Here is a 27,589-nt window from a genome sequence, read left to right on the forward strand (position 1 = left end):
GGTGCACTTACAATGGGATCAACTTAAAGGAATAGTTCAGTGATTTTGAAGTGGGGTTGTATGAGTTTCTTATGCATAGTTAATATGTTACCTCATGGAGATGGTGATCAGTGCTGTCATCTTATGGAGTTTGGATGAGAAGTGGAAGTAGAGCAAGTCAGATTCCCACTGTTGAAGAGGGTACCACCGAAAAACGTCTTTTTCAACACATTTTTAAACGTTACCTAAACAAAAACACCCGTTCAGTTGTATGTGGAAGGATGTATTTTTTTCACTGCTTCAGTTTGCCGCCAGACAGACGTTTAAGTCTGCGCTTTTTTTTCAAGCGTACTTCGGCCAGGTATTATTGGGCCAACTCGCCGCGGTAGCTCTGAGTCCAACAGCTGATTCTCTGCAGCGGCGCGAGTTGGCACAGTAATACATAGTCGAAGTATGCTTGAAAAAAAAGACTTTCGCTACTTCCACTTCTACTTCCAAACTCCGTCAAATGACATCGCTGATCACCGTCTCCATCAGGACAACATATTAACAATGCATAAGTACAACCCCCCTTCGAAATCACTGAACTATCCCTTTAAGGTTCCCTACAGGTTCCTTTCTGATGAAAAACGCACGAAGAGGATCTTCCAAGTAACAGGACTATTTCATCATACATGATGCATTATAGCTTTTTGCTCGATGGTGGGGCCCCATGTCGTGCAGTAGGTGCCCTATTTATTTTTTTCGCCCCGACCCCTCAAACAGCTTGAGTCCGCCACTGTTGTTGCATATATTTCATTTATAGGGTCAGAACAGGCTGTCTATAGTGTGTATGTGTGTAATGTGTGGACACGTGTATATCGCTTCGAGTGTAATTTGGGGCGATTTGTGGGAGTACTGGGTCAAAAGTTTCAACTTCGAGAAGAAACGAAGCCGGAAACGAGCGGAGTGAGCGCTCTCGCCTCGCCGACGTGCTCTCTGGACGGACGCGAACCAATCACATCGCCTGTTCCCATGTTTTGGCGGAAGTAGCATCAGTGTGCCAGAGCGTTAGTACCTGTATTGTTAGTAAATCTATGGTCAACGCGCACACCGCGGGAGTTGGGACATACTTCACTGGTCTGCGTGCGATCGTCTATCCGAGCACGTGTTCGCGTGGCCGGCGTTCGCCAAGTGTCGCTCCATTCGGTTCCGCAGCAGGAAGTTGTGAAGTCGAAGTAGCCACATGCTAGGCTCAGGACCGTTAGCGTCCCATGGCAGGCTGAGCTGCTGAGGAGAGGCCAGCTCCAGGTCCAGCTCCAGCTCCAGGTACTGGTCCAGCTCCAGCTCCAGCTCCAGCTCCAGGTACTGGTCCAGCTCCAGCTCCAGCTCCAGGTCCAGGTACTGGTACTGGTCCAGGTACTGGTCCAGGTCCAGCTCCAGCTCCAGGTACTGGTCCAGCTCCAGGTACTGGTCCAGCTCCAGCTCCAGCTCCAGGTACTGGTCCAGCTCCAGCTCCAGCTCCAGGTACTGGTCCAGCTCCAGGTCCAGGTCCAGCTCCAGCTCCAGGTACTGGTCCAGCTCCAGCTCCAGCTCCAGCTCCAGGTACTGGTCCTGGTCCTGGTCCAGCTCCAGCTCCAGCTCCAGGTACTGGTTCAGGTCCAGCTCCAGCTCCAGCTCCAGCTCCAGGTCCAGCTCCAGGTACTGGTCCAGGTACTGGTCCTGGTCCAGCTCCAGCTCCAGCTCCAGGTACTGGTTCAGGTCCAGCTCCAGCTCCCAGGTCCAGCTCCAGCTCCAGCTCCAGGTCCAGCTCCAGGTCCAGGTCCAGGTCAGTGTTCAGGGTTCAGGGTTCTGTCCTCTGCTTCACCGACAGGTGTCTTCTCACTCGTGGACTCGCCGACGGTCCGTCCGCCTGATGATGTTTCTGATTCCAGCAGTTTGACAAGCGTCACGACACAAGCTCGGTCCGGACGTCCCCCATCACCTTCATTGAGCTCCATAACAGCCGTTGTCTTTGTTGACATGAGAGCGAACGTATCTAGTGTCCAGTGAGTCTCAGTAAGTTCTCGTCGTGTGATTCGTCAGTTACTGATTTGGTCTATAAAATGTCAGACTATATGGATTTCTTCCTATTTTCCTAAAGGCACCGTGTCTCCAGATTGCTTGTTGTGTCTGAGGCCGGAACACAAATGTAAACTCTGGATCACATTTCTCTCAGCAGCAGCGGCACACATCGTGTAGGACGACTCGCCATGCATCGACCAATACTCCTGAACTGTGAGCTCACACCACTCTGTATCAAAAAATGGTCTTCGAATGACGATCATATTGTCCATCGCAACAAAAAGTAGATCTCGTGACAGGCCCGGCTGTACAGTGCGCATCGACTGATTCCAGTACGAGAGGGGACATGTCTCGTCACGTGAAAAGGCTTCAACGTCACTGAACGTGCTACAGCAGCGATCAATAATCCCCACGTTCCTCTCAGACATGCTTCGTAATCAACACTCACACCTATGAAAGAAACGAGACCCGAAATCTAGAGCTGCAGCTGACGATTATTCATATCGTCGGTTCATCTGTGGATCATCCTCTCGATCAATCGTTTAGTTGTTTGGTCCATAACATGTCATCAAATGTCCAAACCACAAGATGATGTGGACTTTTGTCCACAGACGAGAGGTATTCAGTTTACTGTCACAGAGGAGCAAAGGAACCAGAACATATTCACAGTTAAGAAGCTGAAATCAGAGAGTTCTGACTTTTTTTTCGAACCGATTAATCGATTATCAAAATAATTAGCTATTAATTTACTAGTCGGTCACTAATCGATTAACTGTTGCAGCTCCACCGTAACCCCACAATTATGTACGTTATCTTACATTAATCGTTTTCCCGTTATAAGGAAAAGGCTTTGCGGTACTTCATGTGTAAGATAACGTCCATAATTGTAGGACTTGGTGACAATTGGTCATTTTCGAACGTCCCGTCACAAACGACTCTGCCCCTCAGGACGGGACCATGAAGACCAACAGGTCGTACAAGCTCGTGCTGCACAAGAAAGGTTTCGGCGGCAGCGGTGAGTGGGAATTTTTGCAATTTAAAGAATTCCAGTCTTTTCTTTTGAAATATTTTTTTTTACGAGGATTTCTTCTTCTCCGCTGAGCAGATGACGAGTTGGTTGTCAACCCAAAGGTTTTCCCTCAGGTCAGTCTCGGGGACATCATCGAGATCGCACACCCCACAGATGAGTACAGGTGAGCTCGCACCATGTGTTCACTCCAACATCACCACTTACCAGTTTCCACCGCTGAACTGATAATCTGCTCTTCGTCTGCTCTGAAATTCCCAGTCCTCTGCTGCTGCAGGTGAAGAGCCTGAAAGAAGATCTACAGAAAGGTAAAGGATCAGACACCGTGTGACGGCAGGCCAGTGATAGTCGAAGAAGAATCAGATCAGAAACTGTGAGAATGGGTCATTGAATGATGGGATTTGTTTTCTTTGTTTTGTGTGAAGAGGAACAGTCCTGAACTGGAACAACTTTGGTTTTTGATTATACAAGCAATCTGCAGACATCACCTTTGGCTGATGTCTGCAGCCCCCCCCCCCTTGAGAAAATAATCATGATGATAAAACAAAGAATATGATTGTGAGTTGCAGTTGTGGTCACATACAACAGCCCAGCAACTCATCCTGAGTTTGTGACACATGTAATGTTCAGTGTTCTTTGGTGGATAGAGATGCACACTTTTTATCTTTAGACTTTGTTTCTGTACTTGATGCATTAAATCATAGTGTGCTGTTGTCAGTGACTGGACTAATACACATGAACTTGTCGTGATGTTGTATCAAGTAGAAAATGTAAAGTTTGCCTCTCCTGTTCACTTCCTCGTGGCGGATGTTCATTCCCTCCTCAGAGACAATCAGTGTGGACCAGGCCGTAGCACAAGCCTTCAAACTGCGAGCATACCAGGATGTGATCGTGAGCATCGTGGACCCAAAGGTACGTTCACTCTGAGAACCGCAGCTCCGCCACACGTCCGTCACTGTGAACAGACTCTCGCATGGTCGTGTCTTCGCAGGACGTAACGCTGGACCTGCTGGAGCTGACGTTCAAGGACCAGTACATCGGCCGAGGAGACATGTGGAGGCTAAAGAAGAATCTGGTCGGGCAATGTGAACGTGAATATGTATGTCTGTGGGTAATAATGTGTTACGTAACATGAGGAGCATAACTGTTTCCATCTTTATTCCAGGTGACCACGTGTGCGTACGTCACACAGAAAGTGGAGTTTGCTGGAATCAGGTACTTTACACACACGTGTCATACGTACCGTAATTTCCTGAGCGCACCTGAATATAAGCCGCACCCACTGAATTAAATTTTTTTTTTATTTTGAACATAAATAAGCCGCACATGTCTATAAGCCGCAGGTGCCTACCGGTACATTGAAACAAATAAACTTTACACAGGCTTTAACGAAACACGGCTTGTAACAAAAATAAAAAATTAGCGGTAAATAGTAGCCTACCAAGAAAATCATTGGTCACTATCTTCCTCCTCCTGCGCACTGAAACCACTGAAGTCCTCTCCTTCGGTGTCGGAGTTGAATAGCCTCAGAATTGCTTCATCTGATGTTGGATCGTTTTCAATGTTGCTCTGGTCACTTTCATCCGGAGGCAAATTCCCCGCTGAGCTCATGCTGCCCTCTTCAACACGCAGCAGTCCAGCCTTTCGAAACCCGTTGATGATAGTGGATTTTATAATGCTCCCCGCTGTCAGGACCCACTGGCAGACTTGACCATAAGTTGCTCTTCGCATGCGGCCCGTTTTAGTGAAGGATTTCTCCCCACTAGTCATCCAAGCCTCCCACTGACACGGAGCGCCACCTTAAATGCACGATTGACACTGATGTTGAGTGGCTGCAAATAGGCCCCTCCCATTAAAATGACTGGCCCCCCAGTGGCCCCCCAGGCAGATTGCATTAACGTATGCATAATATGCTACATGGTGGTAAAATGCTTCTATCTGATATTTTACATTAGGTACTATTCATTTAAATCAATAAAGTATATTTCTATAATAGTTAAATAGTATAGTTAGGTCTCAGTAGAATAATAAATAAAAACAAATGCAGCAAACCCAGCAGCTTGTATTTGATGTATACAAGAGCAGCAGAACTATGGTCAATTCTGCTTTTATCTGATATGTTACATTAAGTCAAATATCTTTTATAATAGGTACTATCCATTAAAATCAATTAAGTATATATTTTTATAATAGTGAAGGTTAGAGGGAAAAATGAGCATTTAATTACTAAGGTAACAGAAAAAAGATTTACAGTCTGTTTTGGAACAAAATCCAAAACTTCAAAATAAACTACAACGACAAAATAGAATTCCTGAAATTCAGTAATGACTTTTTGGGGTTTGGTGTGCCACCCTGAGGTTTTCTGTCGCCCCTCTGGTCACCCCTGTGAAAAGGTCAGGGGGCAGAAATTCACAGAAAAAAAGATGTTTAAAAAACATTTGAAGAGCTAGAAGGGCACAGTAAAGCACATTTCTCTCCTCAAATTCAATCAAGTCGCCCCACATTGCTCACTCTCACAGATATCAGTTCCCTGAATGTTCCTGATTTCTTTCACCAAGATCCATAAATTATTCTCTGGTAAATTTTGTGAAAGTGTCACAAAAGGCTACACATCTCCCACTGTTAAAGAAAGTGATCAAACATTCCTGGATCCTGCCCGTTGTCGGGATCCACGCTTCAATTCAACGGGTTCTTCTTTCCCCTTGTTCCATCCTTCCTCCAAGTTTCATGAAAGCAAACAAACAAACAAACAAACAAACGAACTGAGAGAGTGGACATTTCCACAGATGGGTGTTTCATCTCAACCCTCCCTTTGACCTGTTCTCTGTATGTATGTGACGTGCGTCTTTTGTTTCTGATTGTCCAGAGCCCAGGCCAGTGAACTCTGGGTGAAGGGAGAGAAAGTGACCTGTGGGTACATCAGTGAAGACACCAGGGTACGTGTGTTTGGAAGGCAGATGCTGATCATCAATACTGAGCTTTCAAAATGCGTTGATCCGGCTTTGTTCATACTACAGGAAGTTGGAAGTTAAGTTATATATCGCTCTTCCAGTCTCATGGAGCATCCAAAGCCCTTCTGACCCTTTCACACAGAGCTGTTATATATCAGACACAGTTAGGGACAAAGGGGCAGTAAGCGATTCTAGTAACTAGTAATCCCTAGTCAAATTACAATAATAATCTGACCCTCATCTGACCCCAACTTCATACTACAACACAAATGTGTTAAAGTAAAAGGTCAGCAAGACATTTAAGCCTGATGATAAAGCATAAAGAAACAGCAAATCCTCACATTCAACAAGCCGGTAACAGTCAGGGATTGGATGGTGGATGAGTAGATCAAAAGAAAGTAAATCCACTAATTTGATAATCAATGAATAATCTGTTTGTACGTAATGTATGTTTGAATATCTGGCAAATGGATGAAGTGAGCAGGGAGCTCCACAAACCTCCGATCAGAAAGTCACTGTCATGAGTTTGAGTCTTTCATGTGATCTTATGACTCAGGTGGTCTTCAGATCCACATCTGCAATGGTCTACATCTTCATCCAGATGAGCTGCGAGATGTGGGACTTTGACATCTATGGTTAGTTGGACCTTTCTGAGCCGGTGTTGTCTGAATCAGGGATGCACCCAAATGAATACTGTTGGCCGGAACGGAAAAATAATGAAACACTTGGCCGATGGCCGAATACACGTTTTTTAAAATTTATTTAGCCAATTTCTTTCACCATTGCATAAATGAAAGAGCCTAAATGTGCTTTTTACCATGCACAAAAGTACAATTTATAAATATTTATATAACATTGAACTTTTCTGTTTTTTTTGTCTTGTTTTGTATGAGCGCTTTGGGTAACTGAAAAGCGCTTTATAAATTCAATATATTATTTATTTTTTTATACCAGCAAAGCCCAATATGACTTAAAATAAATAAATTATAACCAAATGAAATATAATACTTAATTATTTTTGTGTCAGTCTCTGACATTTTCAATGCTTCCAAACTTCCGACACGTTCCGCATTCCACGCTGTCAGTTTTTTGATCGCTACATTAAAAACATTGTACGGTAAAAGTGATTCTGTCTTTTCCCTTATTGGGTATTTCTGTGGCCGAACATTGGGTGCATCCCTCGTCTGAATTTTTATATTTCTCATGTTGACCTGTAGCTCTGGAGGAGAAGGTCTTATTTGAATGTGTCTTGTCTTAGGTGATCTCTACTTTGAGAAGGCTGTGAATGGTTTCCTGTCTGACCTTTTTGCCAAGTGGAAGGTTTGTGATTTTTCTTTTGAACTCTCAAAGCTGTTACCTGAATCAACGATTCATGACGAATAACAAAGCCATGTTGAATGTTAACGCAGGAGAAGAACTGCAGTCACGAGGTGACCGTTGTGCTGTTCTCACGCACGTTCTACAACGCTAAAGTGATAGGTGAGTCACCACAATGAGCAGTGACACAGATGATGTGGGGACGTTTCTTCACCGGAGTTTTTCCTCAGATGAGTTTCCTGAGATTCTGAGAGGCTCCATCAGGCAGGACCACGAGGGGCGTTTCTACGAAGACTTCTACAGGTCAGCATAAAATATCTGGGGGTCAATACCGATATCACAGATTCTGATATATGAGCCAACATATAAAACAACAAATAGCTAATGATTCCTGATGTCGTTATCAAACCCTTATGACAGAAATGGAATTGAGGCTAAATATTGAACAGTTTATCCCTAAACTTTATTATGAATAACTCTAACTAAAAACAAAATGCAAACAAAGATATAGAACTTAAATTTACACAAACATAAAATACAAAAATAATCTTTTCTGCATTGTCTGTAAAATAGCAATTTTTATATCAGTGCATACACCGATCAGCCATAACATTAGGACCACTGACAGGGGAAGGGAATATTTTCTAACATTGATTATCTGGTTACAATGACTCCTGTCAGTGGGTGGGAGATATTTGGTATTAAGTGAATATTTGATTATAGCTGGGGAGCGGAGGAGAGCCGTGTCGTCAGATATCACAGAAGAGCTACTGTTGCACAAAGTTTGAAAAGGTTACTGCTGGTTCTAATAGAAAGGCGACGGAACACAGTGTATCGCAGCTTGCACAAAACGGAGTCCCTGAGTGGACGTCGGTGGCGGTTTCGTGACTCGTAGCTGTCTTGTGATCAGGGTCGTGGCTCAGAACGAGAGGCGGGACGAGTGGACGTCTCTACTGGTCACTATCAAGAAGCTGTTCATCCAGTATCCCGTCCTGGTGCGACTGAAAGAAGCAGGTACAGTAGTGATGAGTGCAGCCCGTGTCTGAGTATCAGTGTCTGTTGCAGCTGAAACCTCGTGTTTTTTCACTCTGGTGCCAGATGGTTTTCCTGTGGGTTACAACTCGACTGCTGCTCAGGGGAACTACCTGGAGGCCATCAACCTCTCCTTCAACGGTACGTACTGTCGTCCCATAGAGGTGTGTTCAGATATCTGATTCTGTAAAGCTTGGTCAACACCAAAGTTAGCGTATGCGTATATGTATATATAATATACATTATGTTTTTTAACACATCCCTTTCTAAAGCGATTGACTAGGTGAGACAGACTGTGATACATGATAGGGCTGCTACTAATACTGTTAGTATTTGATAGAAGCAAAAAGTCAACTGTATTCAAAAGTAAATCTTAACTGAGTATTCTGCATGAATACTCTTGAATTCATCAAGTCACCTGGGTTTTACAGAATTGTAAATCAGAAATTTCCTCTGTGTATTTTAGCAGTGGGTTGACACTAAGATGGAAAGTTATGTATGTTCCGTATGAACAGGAAGAATTGTTACAACCGACTATTTCTCCCACAGTATTTGACAAACACTACATCAACCGAAACTTTGACCGCACGGGGCAGATGTCCGTGGTCATCACACCCGGGGTAGGGGTGTTCGAGGTGGACCGTCTGCTGATGATTCTCACCAAACAGAGAATGATTGACAACGGTGAGTGTGATGATAGGAACAGAATCAAAGGATCGTAGTACGAATGTGCACGACGCCGGTGACACAGACTTCTCTTTCTTCAGGTATCGGGGTAGACTTGGTGTGCATGGGGGAGCAGCCGTTACACGCAGTGCCGTTGTTCAAGGTAACGTCTCCACACGTCTGCATCGGGACGTTTGCTGTGCCTGCTTATTACTGACGCAGTTGGCCATTTTCTCTGTAGCTGCACAACAGGACGACGTCTGGAGACTCCTGCGTGGGAGACGACTACAACCTGCCTCACTGGATCAACCACAGGCAAGACCACACAATGCACTACGGGAATAAACACAGACATACATTTGATACAACGGTGTGATCAGCTGATCCATATCCTGTTTGCATCACTGTCCTTCATGCCCACAGCTTCTACACCTCCAAAAGTCTGAACTCTTGCAGCTCCTTCACCCCTCGAATCAAACTGGCCGGTCGAAAGGTACCTTCACGTTCTGCTGCAGTCCAAAAGTTCAAACAGAAATGATCTTGCATGTTTTTATCTCATTACGTTGACAATTACTTCTAGATTCATGCAGAAAAATTCAGGAGCAGCAAAGACCACAGTGAGTTGTGACTGTTTCTCTCTCTGACATGTGATTCTCTTGACGTACGAGTGAGATAGTGACTGCGACCTTCCTCCTCTCACAGCCCTCTGCGCTCCAAAGGACTCTGACAACAGCTTGCCCATACAGGTGGACTACGACGCCTACGACGCTCAGGTGTTCAGACTTCCTGGCCCTTCGCGAATTCAGAGGAGCACCAACTTCAGGTATCTAGATTCTGCTCCATTAGACTCAGGGGAGAGACTTTTCAGCCCCGTTGAACAGCAGTGAATGTGTGTCATTCAGGATGGCCCGGGACAAAGAGGTGAGTGGAAGGAAGAGCTGGGGCTCGGTGGACGTCGGCGCAGGCGTAGGGGCGTCCCCTCCCGTACGTGCGGGGGCTCCGGAGGAACAGCGCAGCCTGGCGTCTGATGATAGTCTGGGTCCAGTGTCCAACATGCTGTTGATACCCCGCATGCCTCCGGCCCAATATGAAGTCAGCAGCTCTCTGGGATACACAAGCACCAGAGGTAACCTGTTGCCCTGCAGTTACCGATCACGGCAGAGTTGATGTGATACCATGAGCTCCGTCTTTTCCCTTCCTCAATCCCAGTCTGGTTGTGTTGTTGTCCGGTTGTTCAGAGTTGTTGGAGAAGATGATGGACTCTCAGCGGGAGTCCAGTGCCCCGGGCAGGTTCACGGTGGGAAGTGCTGAGTCGACGCTGCACATCCGTCCGGGAGGTTACACCCCGCAGAGAGCGCTGATAAACCCTTTCACACCGTCCAGGATGCCCATGAAGCTCACCTCCAACCGCCGGCGCTGGATGCACACCTTCCCTGTCGGTGAGGAAACGGGGTCTCCTGAGGATGTATGCAAACAGGGAGATGGAGGATATTTAGACCACTTGTTTGTTTATTACTATGGATCCAAATGTGTAAGGATGGCCTCATATCTTCCTCATCGTTGTCATTCTACCCATTCCCCCCCAAAAAATTAGGAGAAATGTTTCTAGTTGATGGCAGATTACCTCCGCCAAGTTACATTGACATTATAGCATCAAATAACCAAAATGAACACTTGAGCATACATCAATTTGATAATAGCTACCTCAAATGACAGAACCATCTCTGAGAGAAATGTATTTAACATGTACTTTGGCTGCAGCCAGCCACCAGGGGGCGATCTAGATGATTTGGTTTTCACTTTTGGGGAGCTGTCATGGCAACCATCTCTATTTACATTCTATGGTTTTTCTAGTCCAGTGTAGCTGGACCCACGCAGTCATGTGTGGAGAAGTGCTCTGTCCGAGCTGCTGCCTGTCTGTGTCACTGTCGGTGTGCAGGTCCATCCGGAGAGGCCATCCAGATCCATCACCAGACCAGACAGAACATGGCCGAGCTGCAGGGCAGCCAGCAGAGGGATCCTGCCCACACCTCCGCCGAGCTGCTGGAGCTGGCTTATCACGAAGCCACTGGAAGGTGACTCGCGCCTCCTGCACCACGGGGAGTGAACATCGTCCGCTCGCAGCGCAGACGCTAACATGAAAACTTGTTCCTTTCTTCACTAAAGGCGGACAAGCTCTCGGCAGGCAGGAGAGCACGGCCTGTACTTTGGTGGAGGGACAGACGAGTTCACTGGAAGTCCAGGGAGCAACAACAGTGGTGATATTCATATTCCCAATCATTTCAACTCGCTGGTTGGTTCCTAGGAATGAATGACTTTTATTACAGTGCATCGCCCAAACGATTTATAAAAAATTTAAATAATAATTGTAGGGATGCACCGGATGTTCGGCCGCCGAAATTGTTTGGTGGAAAATAGAAAAAAAAACATACTTTCGGTGTTCGACCTAATCTTTTTTAACAAACCATGTTTTTAATGACGCCATTTAAAAGATGCCAGCGCGGAACGTGGTGCGCACAACATCATGTCTGCAGTTTGTGAGCATAGCTTCTGATCTGCCTGCGCAAATAGGAGTATGTTATTTTATTTTGTTCTAATTTATTTCTTTTAAGTTATATTGTGCTTTGTTGGTATAACGTCTGCTGGAATAGTTATATAAATATTTATAAATTGTACTTTTGTAATTGATTCTTTTTCCTTGAAAATCATTTGCAAACAAGTAAAAAGCACTTTGAGGCCATTTGATTCATGCAATGGTGAAAAACTGTAAAAAAAACAAAACGTGTTGGGTTTAGCCAAGCGCTTCATTCTTTTCGGGTTCGGCCAACAGTTTTCATTTGGGTGCATCCCTAGATAACTGTTCTGAAAAGTGTTACTGTGCTGCTCTGTCTTTCCACCTGATCTCTGTTCAGGAACTCACCACGGCTCCTCTTGTGAAGACTTTTCCCTCGTCAGTGTCGATCCAAGTGAGTCCACGTTGCCCTTACGAGAAAACCCAAAGACACGTTGATCGATAGGTGTCACACATTGTCATGTAGCCGTACCTCGTGATCGGGCTGAAGGAATAAGATGCATGATGTAAATAAACCTTCAGAGGTGTCTTCAACCTGTGAGGGCTTATTGAGCTTGAGCAGGCAGGGTCTCCAGTGGGTGTGTCTCCAGGGGCCGCAGGTAGAAGCAGCTCCTACAGGTCGTGTGGTTTTGGGTTACCCTCCTCTTCCCCCTCTGTCTCTTCTCTCTCTTCCTCTGGGCCTCCTCCTTAATTCTTCTGATAAAATATTACCCCCTTTTTAATTGACCTCATAATTTCCCCACACCTCGAGTGTGTGTCTCCTGCATGGCGCTGGGCGTGGCGTGTGTTTCACTCGATGGGACTGTCACTGCTGTCGAACACATATTTCTCTTCCACACAATATTTTGTTGTCACAGTCTGAATGTTGGCATGATGTGATATCTCTGCTTCGAGTCACTTTGCAGTTCACACCTCTGTTGAGCTCAGGACAGATTTTCCACTTTCTTCTGCGTGATGCTGATCACAGAGCCACAATCTGCATGTTTGATCACTGCTCCACAACCGCAGGCACTTCAGGAATCATCAGCAGGGAGATGAGGCCAGTAAAAATAACACTTGACTTGTTTTTTTCTTCCCCTCTCTTCTACTCTCATGTTTGTATCTTCATCTTCACTCCCCTCCATCCTCACGTCTCCATCCTTTCTACTCTATTCTTTTCTCATCACTTCCCTGCCCTCTCCCCCCCACACACACATGTACCGCTCCACTCCTTGGTACATGCATTTGTCTTTGCTGTGGGGATTTTTTGCGTGTTCGTATGCATGGTGTGGGTGCTCCTGAAGCCCTGCTGCTGTCTGCACCCCCGACAGTGCCCAGCTTCTGCTGCACGGTGGGGGTGGACTGGAAGTCTCTGACCACGCCGGCCTGCCTGCCCCTCACCACCGACTACTTCCCAGACCGGCAGGCGCTGCAGAACGACTACACCGAGGGCTGCTACGACCTGCTGCCGCACAGCGACCTGGACAGGTAGACCGCACCCTGTCTTCTAATAACACTGTCTGGAGTCGATCACAACTATCCCACGTATTCAATAGCTTTTTTTGAAATGCACATACTCAAGGTAAGCAAATTATTTTCTTCAGAGCAGCAGTAAGTGGTGGAGAGAGCTTTGCCTCCTGGGACATACGGTATAGTCTGTCCTACAGGGCCGGCACTAAGGGACCCCCTGGCCACCACGTGTGACTAACCTCAATGTTTTACCGTAAACATTCACCGGCTAGATAGGCGGCAAACGAGCCTTCGGTTCGGTCAAGGTCTCTTCGGCTTACCGTTAGCTGAGAAGATATAACGACAGCTAGACTCCACTCAGTACTGTATCACTTTGTAAATGCTGGACCACTATTGTGAGTTGGCTACTTAAAAGATTCAAAACCAGTCTGTTGACTGTCTGAACAGAAGACTGTAGGTGCTACTCACAGCTGAAATCAGCAGCGTTATATTCACTGCATTATTTTGGGACAAAAAGTAATTTCTATTTATTGTTAATATTCTCAAAAATGACAGAAAATGTAACCACCAGTTTCTGGAAGCTGGAAAATAACATTAGCATGAGATGAACGATTTATTTGTTCCCTTGACCAACGTTTAGACAACATTGTCTCCCTCAGGCGAGAGGATGAGGCTCCAGTGTTGAGTGCGTCTCAAGTGTTCGAGGAGTTCATCTGTCAGAGGTTGATGCAGGGCTACCAGATCATCGTCCAGCCCAACAACAGGAAGCCGCGGCCCGCCGTGGCCACGCCTCTTGGCAGCAGCCCCCTTTACTCCAGAGGTAACTTCCCCAGCAGCGTTTCTTTACACACCATCCTGCACTAGCTAAGAGTGTGAGTGTGAATGGTTTATTTAGGTTTACGTATTAAGATTTGTCAATTTGTGTGAATATGCAATTTTGCATTTCCACAAAAGACCCAGTTCCCCTGTTAACTTATAGGAGGAACAGAGTGTTTGGTTCAGCTCCAGTCGTTTCACGATTCTTTCACAAAAAAGTAAAGATTTGAGACAAGTTTAACAAAGTAAGTTTAGTTTACTGTTCTTTACTACCACATTAATCGTGGACTTATCTTGTGAACCCACTGGATTATACTACCTGACTGAATATCAAGTACTCAATCAGTCTAAATATATCGATCACAGGGACATCTACAGAGTTAGTACTTTTACCCAGATGGTACTTATTGTTAATTCTTAACAATAAAATGAACTATAAAAAGAGTTGAGTTGAACTTGTACTAACTTGTTCTGGCTCCTTTGAGTCATGTAAGTGGTCTGAGTGTCTCTCTGACATGACCCCGTGTTTACAGGTCTGGTGTCTCTGCGTCGGGCCGAGGAGGAGGAGACCATCTACTGGCTCAGTATGGGCCGCACCTTCCACAAAGTCTGTCTCAAAGACAAAATAATCACTGTTACACGTTACCTGCCAAAGTGAGAGCACCTGACGCCGTCTTACAAACACACACACACATGTCCACACATTATCCCAGGTGGTCACCAAGATCTCTTAACATGATGTAAAGAATCCTGGAGACGCTCTTTCTTCGGTCATGTCCCTCCCCTCAAAAAAACTCTGTTCAAAATTTTTTGCATATTCCGGCCTACTAAGAACGACACAATGTCGTGTTTATCTGTAGTGTCAAACAATATAGACACAGATAAATGTGTGTGTGTGTGTGTGTGTGTTGTAGGTATCCTTATGAGTCGGCTCAGATCCAGTACAGCTACAGCCTGTGTCCACCACACTCCGACGCTCAGTTTGTGTCCTGCTGGGTGGAGTTTGGCCACGAGAGGCTGGAGGAATACAAGTGGAACTACCTGGACCAGTACATCTGCTCTGCTGGCTCCGAGGACTTCAGGTATACACACACACACACACACACACACTTTTTTACTGTTATTTAGTTCATTGAGATTCTGGATCTATGATCCTTTATAAACTGAATAATATATGTTGGAATTTAGTTTTTTCTTTTTAAATAATCCTAGAAAAGCATTGAGCATCTAAGTCAAACAAAGGGCTCTCTGTTCCTCCTCCCTCCTCAGCTTGATCGACTCGCTGAAGTTCTGGAGGACTCGCTTCCTGCTGTTGCCGGCTGGAGGGGCTCGGCGGGTGGCGGACGGCGAAGGCCACTGGGACGTGTATGGGGAGGGGGCAGGCGCCGGGCTGGGGAGCAGCGGGGACTGGGTGCTGCTGGACGGCTTTGTCCGCTTCCTGGAGGGTCTCAACCGCATCCGGCGACGCCACCGCTCCGACAGGATCATCAGAGTGAGACCTCCTCACTCTTTGAACTGACATGGCCCCCCTTTTATGCATATCTTAATATTGTTATGGACCTGAAATGAATGTTCATACAGTATATACATTTTCATCTTAAAATTGTCACTTGCATTGTTTTAAATTGAACTCCGAGGTGAAAGAAGTAGTGGAAAAATATCATCCAGTACATTTTAAATTAAATCCATTAAGAATATGTCTTTATACACGTGATCCACTATTTGTACTTTACTACTGACTGCTATAGTAACTAATTATAAAATATATAATTGTATAAGTTAAATTTAAAAAAGGAAAATTGGCTCTGCCCCGAACATTGACAACATTCAAACACCGCTAACAAAAACACTAACAGGAGCTACTTTGCAAAATGAATTATTTTCATATACTAAGTACATTATGCTAATAATACTTCAGTACAGTTTTGAATGTACGTTATTAATACTCTGACTTTAATGGAGGATGGCCCTTACTTTCCCTACCACCGCTGTTTTCAGATATTAACTGTGCTGTGCACTTCTTCAAGTTTGTAAATTATGAGGATGTTTTTTTTTTACGTATTTTGGTTTTTGATTGGTGATGGGACAAATCAAGATGTTTGAAGTCTCCTGGATGTAATGGGAAAATTGGTGAAGCTGAAGTCAGGCAACCACTTGATATAACATGAAAATACAAGTAAAACTTGTTTCTGTGGTGTGGAGATCAACCTGTAGACAATTGTTTGACATTTGAAATGGGATGTTGAGTCTTGACATTTGTGTTTGGACACTGAATTGGACATTTCCCATGTTTTTCTCATATTCTCCCAAAGCCAAAGGGCACGCCGATGAAAGGACTGCAGGTCACCAGTCCTCTCTCCCCCTTCCCCTCCGAGCCTGTGCCTCCCCAACAAGGCAAGAAGGGCACGTCGGCTCTGTCCGCCCTGCTGGAGATGGAGCAGAATCAGAAGTGAGCGTCTCCCAGGACCGCAGGCCACCATGTTGGCATCAGGAGTGTGAATCCCCGGCTTCACTGTGTTCTTTCTGCTTCCGGTCAGGACACTGGAGGAGCAGCAGCAGACGAAGCCCCCAGCAGCTGTCAGCGACCCCACAACCGTCACAGCCACGGCTCCCACATATGTGGACAGCCCCCGCAAGGTGAGGCTCTGTTCTGTGCTTGTGGATCAGAATGGGCTGCCTGCTTCCGCCATTCAGCTTCTGCAGGCACAACAGAATTTATTGTTATCAGCTGCAGGTTCTGTGGTGCAGTGATTCTTCTTTGCTGGTGCTTCACTGTGGGGCTTTTGCTGTTGTTTTTCTCCTTTCATGTTTCCCCATGCCTCTGTTCTGTTCCTGGGCTCTGGGTGTTTGATCCTGGGCTATGTTCTTTGTGTATGCTGACAGGACGCCGCCTTTATTTTGGATTTTATACGTAGCCCACGCTCCTCCTACATCTATCACTCTCAGGTCAGTCATGAGGTCGCTGGGCATCGCTGAAGCTGTGTGTGTGTGTGTGTGTGTGTGTGTGTGTGTGTGTGTGTGTGTGTGTGTGTGTGTGTGTGTGTGTGTGTGTGTGTGTGTGTGTGTGTGTGTGTGTGTGTGTGTGTGTGTGTGTGTGTGTGTGTTCTCTCTTGTGTCGCACCTCTACTCTGCATTACTGCATGAGCATGCTGTGCAGGACCTACCTGCCTCTGTCACATCTGACTTGCAGTGCTCCACTTGAATTGAGTGTGTACTTGTGCTCTAGTGTGTGTGTGCCGGTCGGGTGTAACACCAGGATCACCTGTAATCCATAATGTCTCTCAAGATGTTCGTTAACTGTTAAAAGCTTATAGAACCAGTGACTAAAACTCTTGAAATCTGCCCTCGTGGAGCCAATATAAAAGAAAAGGCGTTTAAAATAGCATAGAAATATTGACAGTGAGTCTAAAACAGGGTATCGTTTTAAAAGTCTAAAGCCAAAATGTCTAAAAACAACTGGACCTTTTACATTTGTTGTTGGGTTCTTTAGTTGCATTATACCAAATGTTTTAAACAATTCTGCGATTATAACCAGATGCGTATAATATCTTTGCCCTAGCGTTTTGCTTGTTTGCCTGAAGAAATGACAATTTTTATCCAGTGACATATTTTGCTCATATTCAGGTTCACACTTTTAATTTGTGTGACCACTTGAAAAGGTATAAATGCTCTAATGTTCAGAAAAGGCATCAGTGTTCTCGTACCGCCCATTCCTACAGCTCCTCTTTTCACCCTCTGTCTGAAACACCTGGATTTCTTTTAGCCCCGCCTCCCGATGAACCCCAGGCTGCTCTGATTGACAGCTGGCCCAGTCTGTTGTGATTGGTAAACCGCTTTCAAAATGTCTAGGAAATGTCCCGCCCCTTCACAAGAGAAGTGGAGATTCTCAGATTGCAGGCAAGGTTACCCCCAAAAGAGTCCAACTGTGACATCACAGTGGGAGAAAAGGTCTAAGGATTTTAGACATCAGTCTTCTGGATCTTAGGTTATCAGACAAACACACAGATCAGCCCCTTGGATTAATGACTGTTTTTGATACGGAGACCCGTAGTTGTGCTGCAGCAGACTGTTCATTACATACAAATTAGGAATGTGTCAGCACCCTCAGACCTGTAGCAAACATGATCACTGTTGATGTCATAAAGGGGAAGTGTTCTTGTTACGACCCTTTTTTGATGTGTAGGGGAACACAGGAAGTAATGTGACATAGTTTATCCAAACCTTTGTCAAATTAAACTAAAGTGGCAAGAAACAGTTGTGAAACAATTAAGTGCAACAATAAATGCCATTTATTGTCAGATAAATGATTAACAGAGAAATGAAACAAAATCACAGGAAAGACCCCACACTGGCTAGAAAAGAAACAGTTATATTGAACTACAGGGTCAAAACAGGAAAACAATGCTCAGCTCCCTAGCTGTGCAAAAAACAGAAGAAAATGAGGAACACAGAAATACAAAAGTTTCCTCTAAACTAGCCAGATCAACCAACCCCCAAAACAAAGGACCAAAACTAAAGTTCTCTCTCAAACAGTTTGTCAGGGCGACAGCAGCACCAGTGGCCGAATGAGGCAGGAGCACTGGTCCTGGGGGTCGATCTGCTGACCCCTGACCATCAGACAGGGCACAGGCTGATCCAAACAGAAACAGAGGGCAAAGTCAATAATTATTGTTACTCATCATAAGGAAGCACTGGAAAACCTTCTTTGGCTGGTCTGATCGTGACCAGGTATTAAATTGCGTGGTAGTTTTACATTTAACTGGGCGAACCCTGTAGAAACCCTGTAATCTGAATCCCACACATGGTGAGGTGACTAACACGCACTGTATCACTCACTCGTGTTTCCCTGCATGATATTAGGCTGTTAGATTAAAGTATAGTCTCACTTCCCTCTGGTGGCATCTATACATGACATTACTGCCTCCACCCCAACACAATGAAGGTGAATGCAATTATGTTTGTGTCAGAATTGACCCTAAATACATTTATTCAAATACTTGAATAAGTAACCATCTACCATAAACAGCTTCAACAGTCAAAATCTGTTAGTTTTGTGCTTTTACTCAAGTATTATTTGAATGCAGGATTGTTCTGTATTGAACATCCTAGTGTTTTATTACCCAAAATTAAAGATCCCCTCCAGTCACGTTTTAAAGTATAAAGAAATAATCTGCTATGCCTAATATTAAGTTTTGTTGTTTACCCCCCCCAAAAAGTTTTAAAAACCCTCTGAAATGTGTCTGAAACCATCCACTCTCTCTCCCTCATTGAGGAATTGCAAATAAGACAGGCCCCGCCCACCACAGCTGCTCGCGCTAGGTTGACGGCTGGAAGAATGTGCGCAACAAGATGAAGAACTTTCACCAACTGCAAACGCTAACGCTAACTTGTGACACATCTGCCGTCCTGGCGTAGATGCTAACTGCTAATGCTAACTTTCTGCTGACACACCTGCCATCCTCTCATGATGCTAACGCTAACTGTCTGCTGACACACCTGCCGTCCTCTCGTGGATGCTAATTGCTAATGATGACGCTAACTGTCTGCCGGCAACTTCTTTGCCTCACATTTGCATATTGGACAGCGATTGGTTTTCTGTATTTGTGATGTGCCAAATCTGGTGAAACAGAAATCTCTTCCTCCAGGAGAGGAATGTGGTAACACCAGATACAAGCTCCTGTTAGAGGACAGGAACACTTTTTTGAGTGGAGAGGGACTTTATGTATCTGAACACCTCTCCATCACTGCTCACAGCATTTAAGAAGTACATTTATACTATTATGTAGCCGTCAGTCTTTTTGAGAGGGTCATACCAGTAGGTCCTTGAATTAGTGTAAGAGCTAATAATGTTGTTGATAATAAAAAAAATAAAGCAGAACAAACATGAATCCATTCACCTCCATTGGGCTGTGCGAAGCCAACCTGTGACATAATGTCTGACAAATCAAACAGTTTGATTGACAGGATGCCACTAGATGTATAAGTGAGAGGGGAAATCCTAGAAACATGAAAAGTTGAAGGGCTCATCAGTGAAGTGTTCTGATCGCGTAGTTGCCTGCTGAAGCTGGTGAGGCTGCAGATAAAGGAGTGACAGCTGGAGCACCAGTGCCCCCTGCAGGAGAAACCGCAGCCAGCAGCACTGACACCAGGTAAACATTCGCCGTGTGTAACACGGAACAAAACACGTCGTGCTGCAGTGTGTCCCCGGTGAGAATAGCTGGTAACTTGATGATTGTCCACTTGTGTGTGATCTGTCCCCAGTGGCCAGTCGGCAGCGGGAGCCCTCTCTCTGTCCTCCTCCTCAACACTCCTGGAGATCCTGGAAGCCATCAAACATCCCACGTGAGATCTGCAGTTGCCTCTGTCTGTGACATGTTGTATGAGCAGCCAGTTGTGTCGGTCTTCACATCTTCACACTGAAATATTCTTTGACCGATTTGACGCCTGACACCCCGCAGTTTGTGTCAGTCAGTGTCTCATGGATTAAATCCTACCACAGTGGGTGTTCCATGTTCCTTTACCATTCCATGGGCTTCGTACTGGGTCCCCTTCTCTTTACAATGTACACCGACTCCTGGGGTCCAAATATTTGCTTGCATGGCTTCTCTCAGCACTGGTAAACTGATGACACCCAACTGTGCCCATCCTTCATGGTCTCTGCACTTCAGACATATCCCCCTTCAGTTCACCTCCCCTAATGCTGACTTATATTTCTTTTGGGCATTTTCAGCATTTATTCATAAAACACGGAGAGTGTGAAAGGGGGGGAGAGAGAGAGAGATGTGCGAGTTTCGCGTCGCACCATTCTCCATTATATCACCCTGGCAAATCAAACCCTCCATCTCAATTTGCCTTTTGGTCTATCACCCCAGCTGAGGCTGCGAGACACCTGGGTGTCATGATGGATGACCATCTGTCCCGTTCTGACCAAACTGCATCTGACACCCGGTCGTGGCACTTTGTCCTCTACAATATAAGACAATCCATCCATTTGTTGCCCACTTACCTGAGGTGGGGTCTAGACGTCCCTATCCCCAGCCCTGCTCCATCCTCCTGAGGGGTCCCAGGTGTCTTTCATACAACGGTGTGTCTCTGCTTGGTACTATAGGACCGGTGTGCAGCTGCTCCCAGAACAGAAAGGTCTGCCACTGAACTGCTTCATAAGTGCTGAGGTCGTTCATTGGCTGGTCAATAATGTGGAGGGCGTGGCTATACCAGGGATGGCTGTGGATGTGATGCAGGTAGGAGCCTCGGTCATGTCATGAGATCTAGGAAGTTAGCTCTGAAACGATTATCTCATCATGTTCATTCAAACTTACGAACAGAAGAGATTCATTTCTGAACTCTGAACGCCTCAGATGATCAGAGCGCTTAGCCATATTTACAGTATCTGTGAGGAAAACCAACTTGTGGTGAGGTTTGTTGTTCACATCGTCAGTCTCCCACGCTGAAGGAAGTACAGAGTCTATGTGACACGTCACCTATTCCTTTTTAATACATTTGCAACTGTAGATCATTCTACAAAGATTTGTGAAATGTTACAAATACTGTGTGTGTGTGTGTGTGTGTGTGTGTGTGTGTGTGTGTGTGTGTGTGTGTGTGTGTGTGTGTGTGTGTGTGTGTGTGTGTGTGTGTGTGTGTGTGTGTGTTAACCTTACTGTGTTGAACTTGAAGGGGGTGTATTGCGTACAGTAAACTGTCTCTGTCTGTCTGTCTGTGTGTAGAAAATGCTGGATGAAGGTTTGGTGGCCCACGCTTCTGGAGACGCGATGCGCACCTTCGTCTACGGTTTCTACTTCTACAGGATCGTGGGAGAGAAGGATGGTCAGTGGATTGATGAACCTGCTGTTATGGCTCAATTACCTGCAGCAGCACAAAAAGACCAATATGAATCAAAGGCGGTGTGGCGATCACTAAATTCACTCCTGTCCAGTCACATCACTGATCCGCACAGCGATAACTGCTCAACCAGTGGAAAGATCCCAGCCAGGCAGCTGGTGTGGGTTTTTAAATTTAACTTGTAATAATCAAAATTGGTCATGAAAATCTATTTATGTGATCGGATGAATCAACGTTATCTCAGTTTGAGTTCTACTACTACACACTGTCCAATGTATATTTTCAGTTTTGACAAACTCCACACATGGTCTAGTATGTATCTATAATCAATACCTGATGACATTCTGTCTGCTGCAGCTCCGACCGCCCCGCCCCCCCCTGCAGCCCCTGGAGGTTGGTCCGCTGCCGCCCTGGAGGACTTCGCCCTGTTCCAGAGGAAGTGGTTCGAAGTGGCCTTTGTGTTGGAGGAGCGTCGACCCTGCGACCTGCCGGCCTTCCTCCTGCCCTGGCTGCCCAGCCGGCCGGCCTCCTACGCAAGTAGGCACAGCTCCTTCAGCCGCAGCTTTGGAGGACGCAGCCAGGCTGCCGCACTGCTAGGTACACCCAGCCCACACCTCCTCCCTCGTCCGGTGCAGATCAGACTCAAGTCCACTTCACAGAGTCTGGGTCCAGTACTCACGTGTCACAGAGCAGCGAGTGTGTCTGTATTCTGCTGCTGAGTGCGCTCTCACGCTTTCATCTCCACCTCCCATCCACCTGAGGCTCACTGTTTCAGTGTTCACTTTTCGCCAGACAGTAGTGCAGTGGGGATCCTGAGTCCTTCCTGCTGAGACAGGAAGTGAGTATCCCGCTGAAATAAGGAGAACAAGAGTCAAGAGTAAATATTTTCCTTCGGGCGATGACATAGTGTCGTGTGTTTCTGTTGATTGGGTCAGTCACATTTCCCTGATGGAGGCCAATCTAAATGTAAATATGAAGAAAGAAAACAGATCCTAAGTTCTTCTACTAATCTGATCTGTCAGCAGCTCGAGTCCCTCCGAGCTCGTAACAAATACAATGATTTCAGTTCAGACCAGGAACAATGAGCCTCACGTTCCACTCACGTAACACCTGGTCTTTCCTGTGGTGTGACTCTGATACTGGACTCAGCTCTGATGACAGTGGACTGTAGATCTGTCTCCACGTGCGTGTGCAGCATGCAGAGTGTCTGTAGTCGTAGTTGCACTGTCAATCGTGGCCACGTCAAAACGTTCCCACCTCCACCGTCCAATCAGAGCTCGCTGTGTGGTCAGGAGCAGCAGCAGCAGCCGGTGTGCATGCCGTGGTGTCGGTGGCTGTGGGTCAGTGGTGCCGTGGTGTCAGTGGTGCTGTGGTGTGCGACGTCCTCGCGCTCTCCGCTCGCCTCCTCCACCTCCTGCTTCGGCTCCATGTTCTCCTCCTCCACCTGCTTCGTCTGACGGCTGCAGCTCTGACGCAGATGCTGACTCATCAGACGCCGACTGCTTCCTCAGCTCATGTGTTCTTATTATTGTTATTGATCTTCTCAGGAAACCTCCGTTTGAACAAATAGTGATGCTGTTAGAATGGACGTCGTGAAGGGAAATGTCATCCGGTAGATGGAGACACTGGATGAAAAAGCTGTGTGAATTTCCCCCAATAATAATAATAATAATAATAATAATAATAATAATAATTTTTATTTTCAAGGGACTCAGATTATATGTATATATATATATATATATATCTTGTTGTTTTTTTAATCTGTGAGATAGCTAATAGTTGATGAGGATCTCTGACATTATGCTTAGATTGACCGGCATTACAGTTGAAAGATGAATAGTTAATACAACAATAAGTAATAAAAGTCCACTTTGTTGAAAACGTACATGTACACAGAGAGAGACGTACATGTCGAACCTGAACTATAGAATACTTGAGATGAGTCGTGTGTGTTGTTGAAGCGGTTGAGAGGATGAATGAATATCGGACTCAGTGTCAGACGGCGTCTCCTTCCATCTCCTCCATCATGCCTTCCACCTCTCCTTCCTTTGCTTCCTCCGTCCCTCTGTCCTGCAGCCGCCACCGTCCCGGAGCAGAAGACAGTCACCCTGGATGTGGACGTCAACAACCGCAGCGACCGCACCGAGTGGTGCAGCTGTTACTACCACGGGAACTTCTCCCTCAACGCCGCCTTTGAGATCAAGCTGCACTGGATGGCCGTCACTGCTGCGGTGCTCTTCGAGATGGTAACGTCCTGGAGAGATTCTCCTCTCAGAGACTAACAACAACCCAACAGAGTCATAGAATTGAAATAGTAGATAGCCACATGCGTAGTTAAACAATTCAATTGTATCATTTGCAGAGAGGGATATTTTATTATGTTATTTTGTACGTATGCAAACTGTAATTTTTTTTCTCCCCAAAACAAGTTCAATGATCAGTGCAAACCACATTATACAAAATGTCTTTTATTATTTGTTATTACAGCTGTAACCACTGGCCTGCACTGGGGGGAAAAAGGGGCCTGGGTAGTCTGGAATTCAAAGTTTTTTTGTTTGTTTCTGGGGGAGAACGGGCTTTCAGCAAGTTGATAGTGGTGAAATCCGCCAGGGGTGAAGACATTTTCATATTTGACATTTGTCAGTTGTAGCGGCGGTTCTCTTGATCAGCTCCACGTTTAAACCTCGATCTGTCCCAGTTCTGAGATGTGTTGGAGAGCTCCTTCAGGAAGATGTTTCACAGATTTGATCCAAATCCAAATCACTAAAGATGACGACGCAGTGGAGAGCGCCAGGCATTGAATGTCTGTCCAGTGCGCATGTCACTATAGGCGTTGTCAGGGACGACCCATTTCAATCTTCAATAGCTTTTTTGTTTTTAAACATAGGAATGTCAAACCACTGCCATTAAACAGAATGACAGAAATTTAGTATTTCACACCTTAAAATTGTTTAAAAAAATTAAACAAACAAAAAAACTAATAATAAAAATTAAACCACCTCTCATGTGTCTGTGACATCCTCTCACAGCTTTCACAGATGTTAGTTTGTAGAAAAAGGCCTGAGCAATTGTTTTGAAAAAGAAAACCTTGAAATATGCATATTAAAGCAAAATGCTCGCTGATAAGGACGCTAAGGGATTTGCTGAGGCTATTTTCTACAAACTAAAAGCTGTGAAAGCTGAGAGGATGTAACAGACGCATGAGAGATGGTTTGATGTCAACCATTAATAAATGAGTGCGCTATTGAAAATGCAAACCTTTCATTTTGAATTTTCTTGTGTATTTCTTTAACTCTCAGGTGTGAAACACTAACTGTCTGTCATTCTGTATAATGGCAAGGGTTTGACATTCCAATGTCTATCGTATATATATATATATATATATATATATATATATATATATGGTGATGATTGCGGTTGTGAAGAAGCTCGTCCTCCTGAGGTCTCCCTCTCTGTCCCGTGTCAGGTTCAAGGGTGGCACAGGAAAGCCGCCTCGTGTGGCTTCCTGTTGGTTCCGGTGCTGGAGGTTCCTTTCGCCCTGACGTCCTACCTGTACGGAGACCCGCTGAGGGCCCAGCTCTTCATCCCTCTCAACATCCAGTGTCTGCTGAAGAGCGGCAGCGACAACCTGTTCGAAGGTACGGCAGGCCCGCTGGCTCGATGCTGTGGTTGCGCATGTGTGTGTGTGTGTGTGTGTGTGTGTAGTAGTTCAACATCAGTGTGTTTCACTTCTCCAACAGGTTTTGAACCAGAGACATACTGGGACCGGATGCAGCTCTTTCAAGAAGCCATACTGTACAGGTCCATGTTCTTCTCCTCTCTCTGATATGATATCTGTGCTTCCCCTCTCAGGAACGACGCACATTGTTTATTTTGGGTCGAGGTATCATTGTCACTGAAAGAATAATTTGACTCTGTTATCCTCTCAGACAAACAGGTCAATGTTGCTCTTTTCTTCCAGGTTCGGCTTCGTGCACGACAAGTTTTCTGCTTCTGCGTTCAACTTCCCCTCTGAGAACAAGCCCCAGTACATCCACGTGACCGGTTCGTCACATTATCAATTCACACGATGACGACTTTGGTTCACTAGACTCAGTCACATGTAAATCCCACTTGTTTCCGCCAGGCGCCGTGTTCCTGCAGCTGCCGTACTCCAAGAGGAAGTACTCGAGTGGGCAGCGGCGGCGCAGGAACTCCACCACCTCCAACAGCCACGGGCCGTTTGGCAGCGAGGAGCGGGTCGGTTACTACTGGGCCTACAACACCATGCTGACCAAAGCGTGGCGGACGGGCGTGCTGGGAGACGAGCGGCTGGCCGACCGCCTGCTCCGAGACTTCACCGACTTCTGCAGCAACAAGGACAACCGGCTCCTCCACCTGTGGGACGGCTGCCAGGAGAAGATGAACGCCAGCGCTCCCTGACTTCGACTGCTCTTTAACGAACCTCTCACCAGTATTCATGAGCGGAGCTGGTGATTGACACGGTGGAGAATGTCAGCAATATAACAGATCATATCAGCTAATTTAATTATGTCAAATGAAAGTTGTGTATAAAGCTTTATACTTCCCTTTAACCTCCTGAGTTGATCAAATAAAAAAACACTTTATTTTACTTTTTATCTTTCACTATGTCACTAGGTGGTTTATTAACAGTCTCCTCGTCCACCGAGCATCAGCCTCTTCACTGAACTACACGTGAGTACGGAGGGGACATTCACACACACTTAAATAAATTTGGTGGGATTACTGAGGTGCACGCCCCCTTCCCATCGGCATTCCAGTTCCTCACTAATATGGATCTGAACCAACTAGGCTGTGGACTGAAACACTGACGGGACGGGGACGTGTGCGTCAGGATGTCACGTGCACCATTTATTAAGTGACCCGGTAAAGAACCCCTAAGCGAAACATTAAAAAAACGTCCACATCACCTCCCCGGGCTCCGCAGCGTGTGTGTATTTCCTATCTAAGGTCAAGATTATGAAGATCTCAACAAAGTCAGTTCAAAAGTGCATTTTTTTCTCTGCAACCTACAGGGCTGAAGATATGACCTGAGGATTATATAGATATAAAAACATTTATGATAATGCGTTCGGTACTTTTAGGTGTGCAAAGTAATTTACATATCGTGAGCGCGACCAGTTAAACAGGAAACTTCTGTTTGTGAGGAACCAGTTATCCACTTCCTCTTGCTTCATTGTCACACACACACATTTATGTGATGCGTGTCATGTCGTGTCAGACCTGTCGCTGAATAATGTGATGACGATTCCGACTGGACGATCCTGGCCAGTGTCCAGTTCATTCTGTAATGCCAACGTCGCGACATGAAAGAGGTGAAGAAGACACAACAGACTAAAGAGCCAAATTACACACAACTAAGTTCTGTATCAGTGACGAGATGAAGCATCGACCTGGATCCTCTTGAGTTACATGTGAAAATCATGACGATGAAGTCAAACTATAAAATAAGTGTTTGAGAGCTGCAACAGTTAATTAATTAGTAATCGACTACTAAATTAATCGCCAACTATTTTGATAATCGATTAATCGGTAGTATTAAGAAAGTAGTTTAAAAAAAAAAGTTTAAATTCTCTGATATCAGCTCCTTCCATGTGAATATGTTCTAGTTTCTTTGCTCCTCTGTGACAGTAAACTGAATATCTTTGGTGTGTGGACAAAACAGAACATCACATTGAGGGTTTGGGAACACGATTGACAGTTTTCACTGTTTAACGACATTGTGGAGAAAATAATGGACAGATGAATCGATGATGACAATAAGCGTCAGTTGCAGCTCTAACGGGCTTGATGATGCGACATGATGTGAGCACCTTCGACAGTTCAATAAAGAAAAGAAGTTTCCTCATGGATCAGTCTCCATCAAACCCTCTTCCT

General features: G+C 45.5%; 1 protein-coding gene across 15 annotated transcripts; it reads left to right on the forward strand.

Annotated features, from left to right (window-relative positions):
- Nucleotides 1-975: 975 nt before the first annotated feature.
- Nucleotides 976-27,564, forward strand: depdc5 (DEP domain containing 5, GATOR1 subcomplex subunit). 15 transcript variants are annotated; one of them, XR_007030743.1, is made up of 47 exons: nt 1,757-1,786; nt 1,896-2,016; nt 2,102-2,235; nt 2,971-3,037; nt 3,128-3,215; nt 3,311-3,357; nt 3,876-3,961; nt 4,041-4,124; nt 4,215-4,264; nt 5,916-5,985; nt 6,557-6,635; nt 7,259-7,320; nt 7,410-7,479; nt 7,548-7,620; nt 8,228-8,331; nt 8,416-8,490; nt 8,899-9,033; nt 9,117-9,178; nt 9,257-9,330; nt 9,439-9,508; nt 9,596-9,632; nt 9,718-9,838; nt 9,918-10,141; nt 10,254-10,454; nt 10,955-11,090; nt 11,182-11,273; nt 11,928-11,981; nt 12,871-13,054; nt 13,696-13,856; nt 14,386-14,506; nt 14,767-14,934; nt 15,122-15,344; nt 16,165-16,301; nt 16,390-16,489; nt 16,736-16,798; nt 19,904-20,001; nt 20,114-20,194; nt 20,961-21,093; nt 21,577-21,676; nt 22,049-22,288; nt 23,768-23,937; nt 25,158-25,329; nt 25,432-25,492; nt 25,653-25,735; nt 25,818-26,184; nt 26,330-26,386; nt 26,504-27,564. XR_007030743.1 is itself a non-coding variant. In XM_035634361.2 (45 exons), the coding sequence occupies exons 4-45, from the start codon at nt 2,980-2,982 to the stop codon at nt 26,111-26,113; spliced, it is 4,743 nt and encodes a 1,580-aa protein (XP_035490254.2). In that variant the 5' UTR covers nt 1,734-1,786; nt 1,896-2,016; nt 2,102-2,235; nt 2,971-2,979; the 3' UTR covers nt 26,114-26,303. The 15 variants fall into 15 exon arrangements, 12 of the variants coding, with proteins under 12 accessions (XP_047187870.1, XP_047187869.1, XP_035490254.2 ...); XR_007030744.1 differs by having other exon boundaries at nt 26,934-27,564; XR_007030742.1 differs by having other exon boundaries at nt 26,330-27,564.
- The last annotated feature ends 25 nt before the right edge of the window (nt 27,565-27,589 follow it).

This window comes from Scophthalmus maximus, chromosome 5 (genome assembly GCF_022379125.1).
Source record: "Scophthalmus maximus strain ysfricsl-2021 chromosome 5, ASM2237912v1, whole genome shotgun sequence".
Taxonomy (NCBI): Eukaryota; Metazoa; Chordata; class Actinopteri; order Pleuronectiformes; family Scophthalmidae; genus Scophthalmus; species Scophthalmus maximus.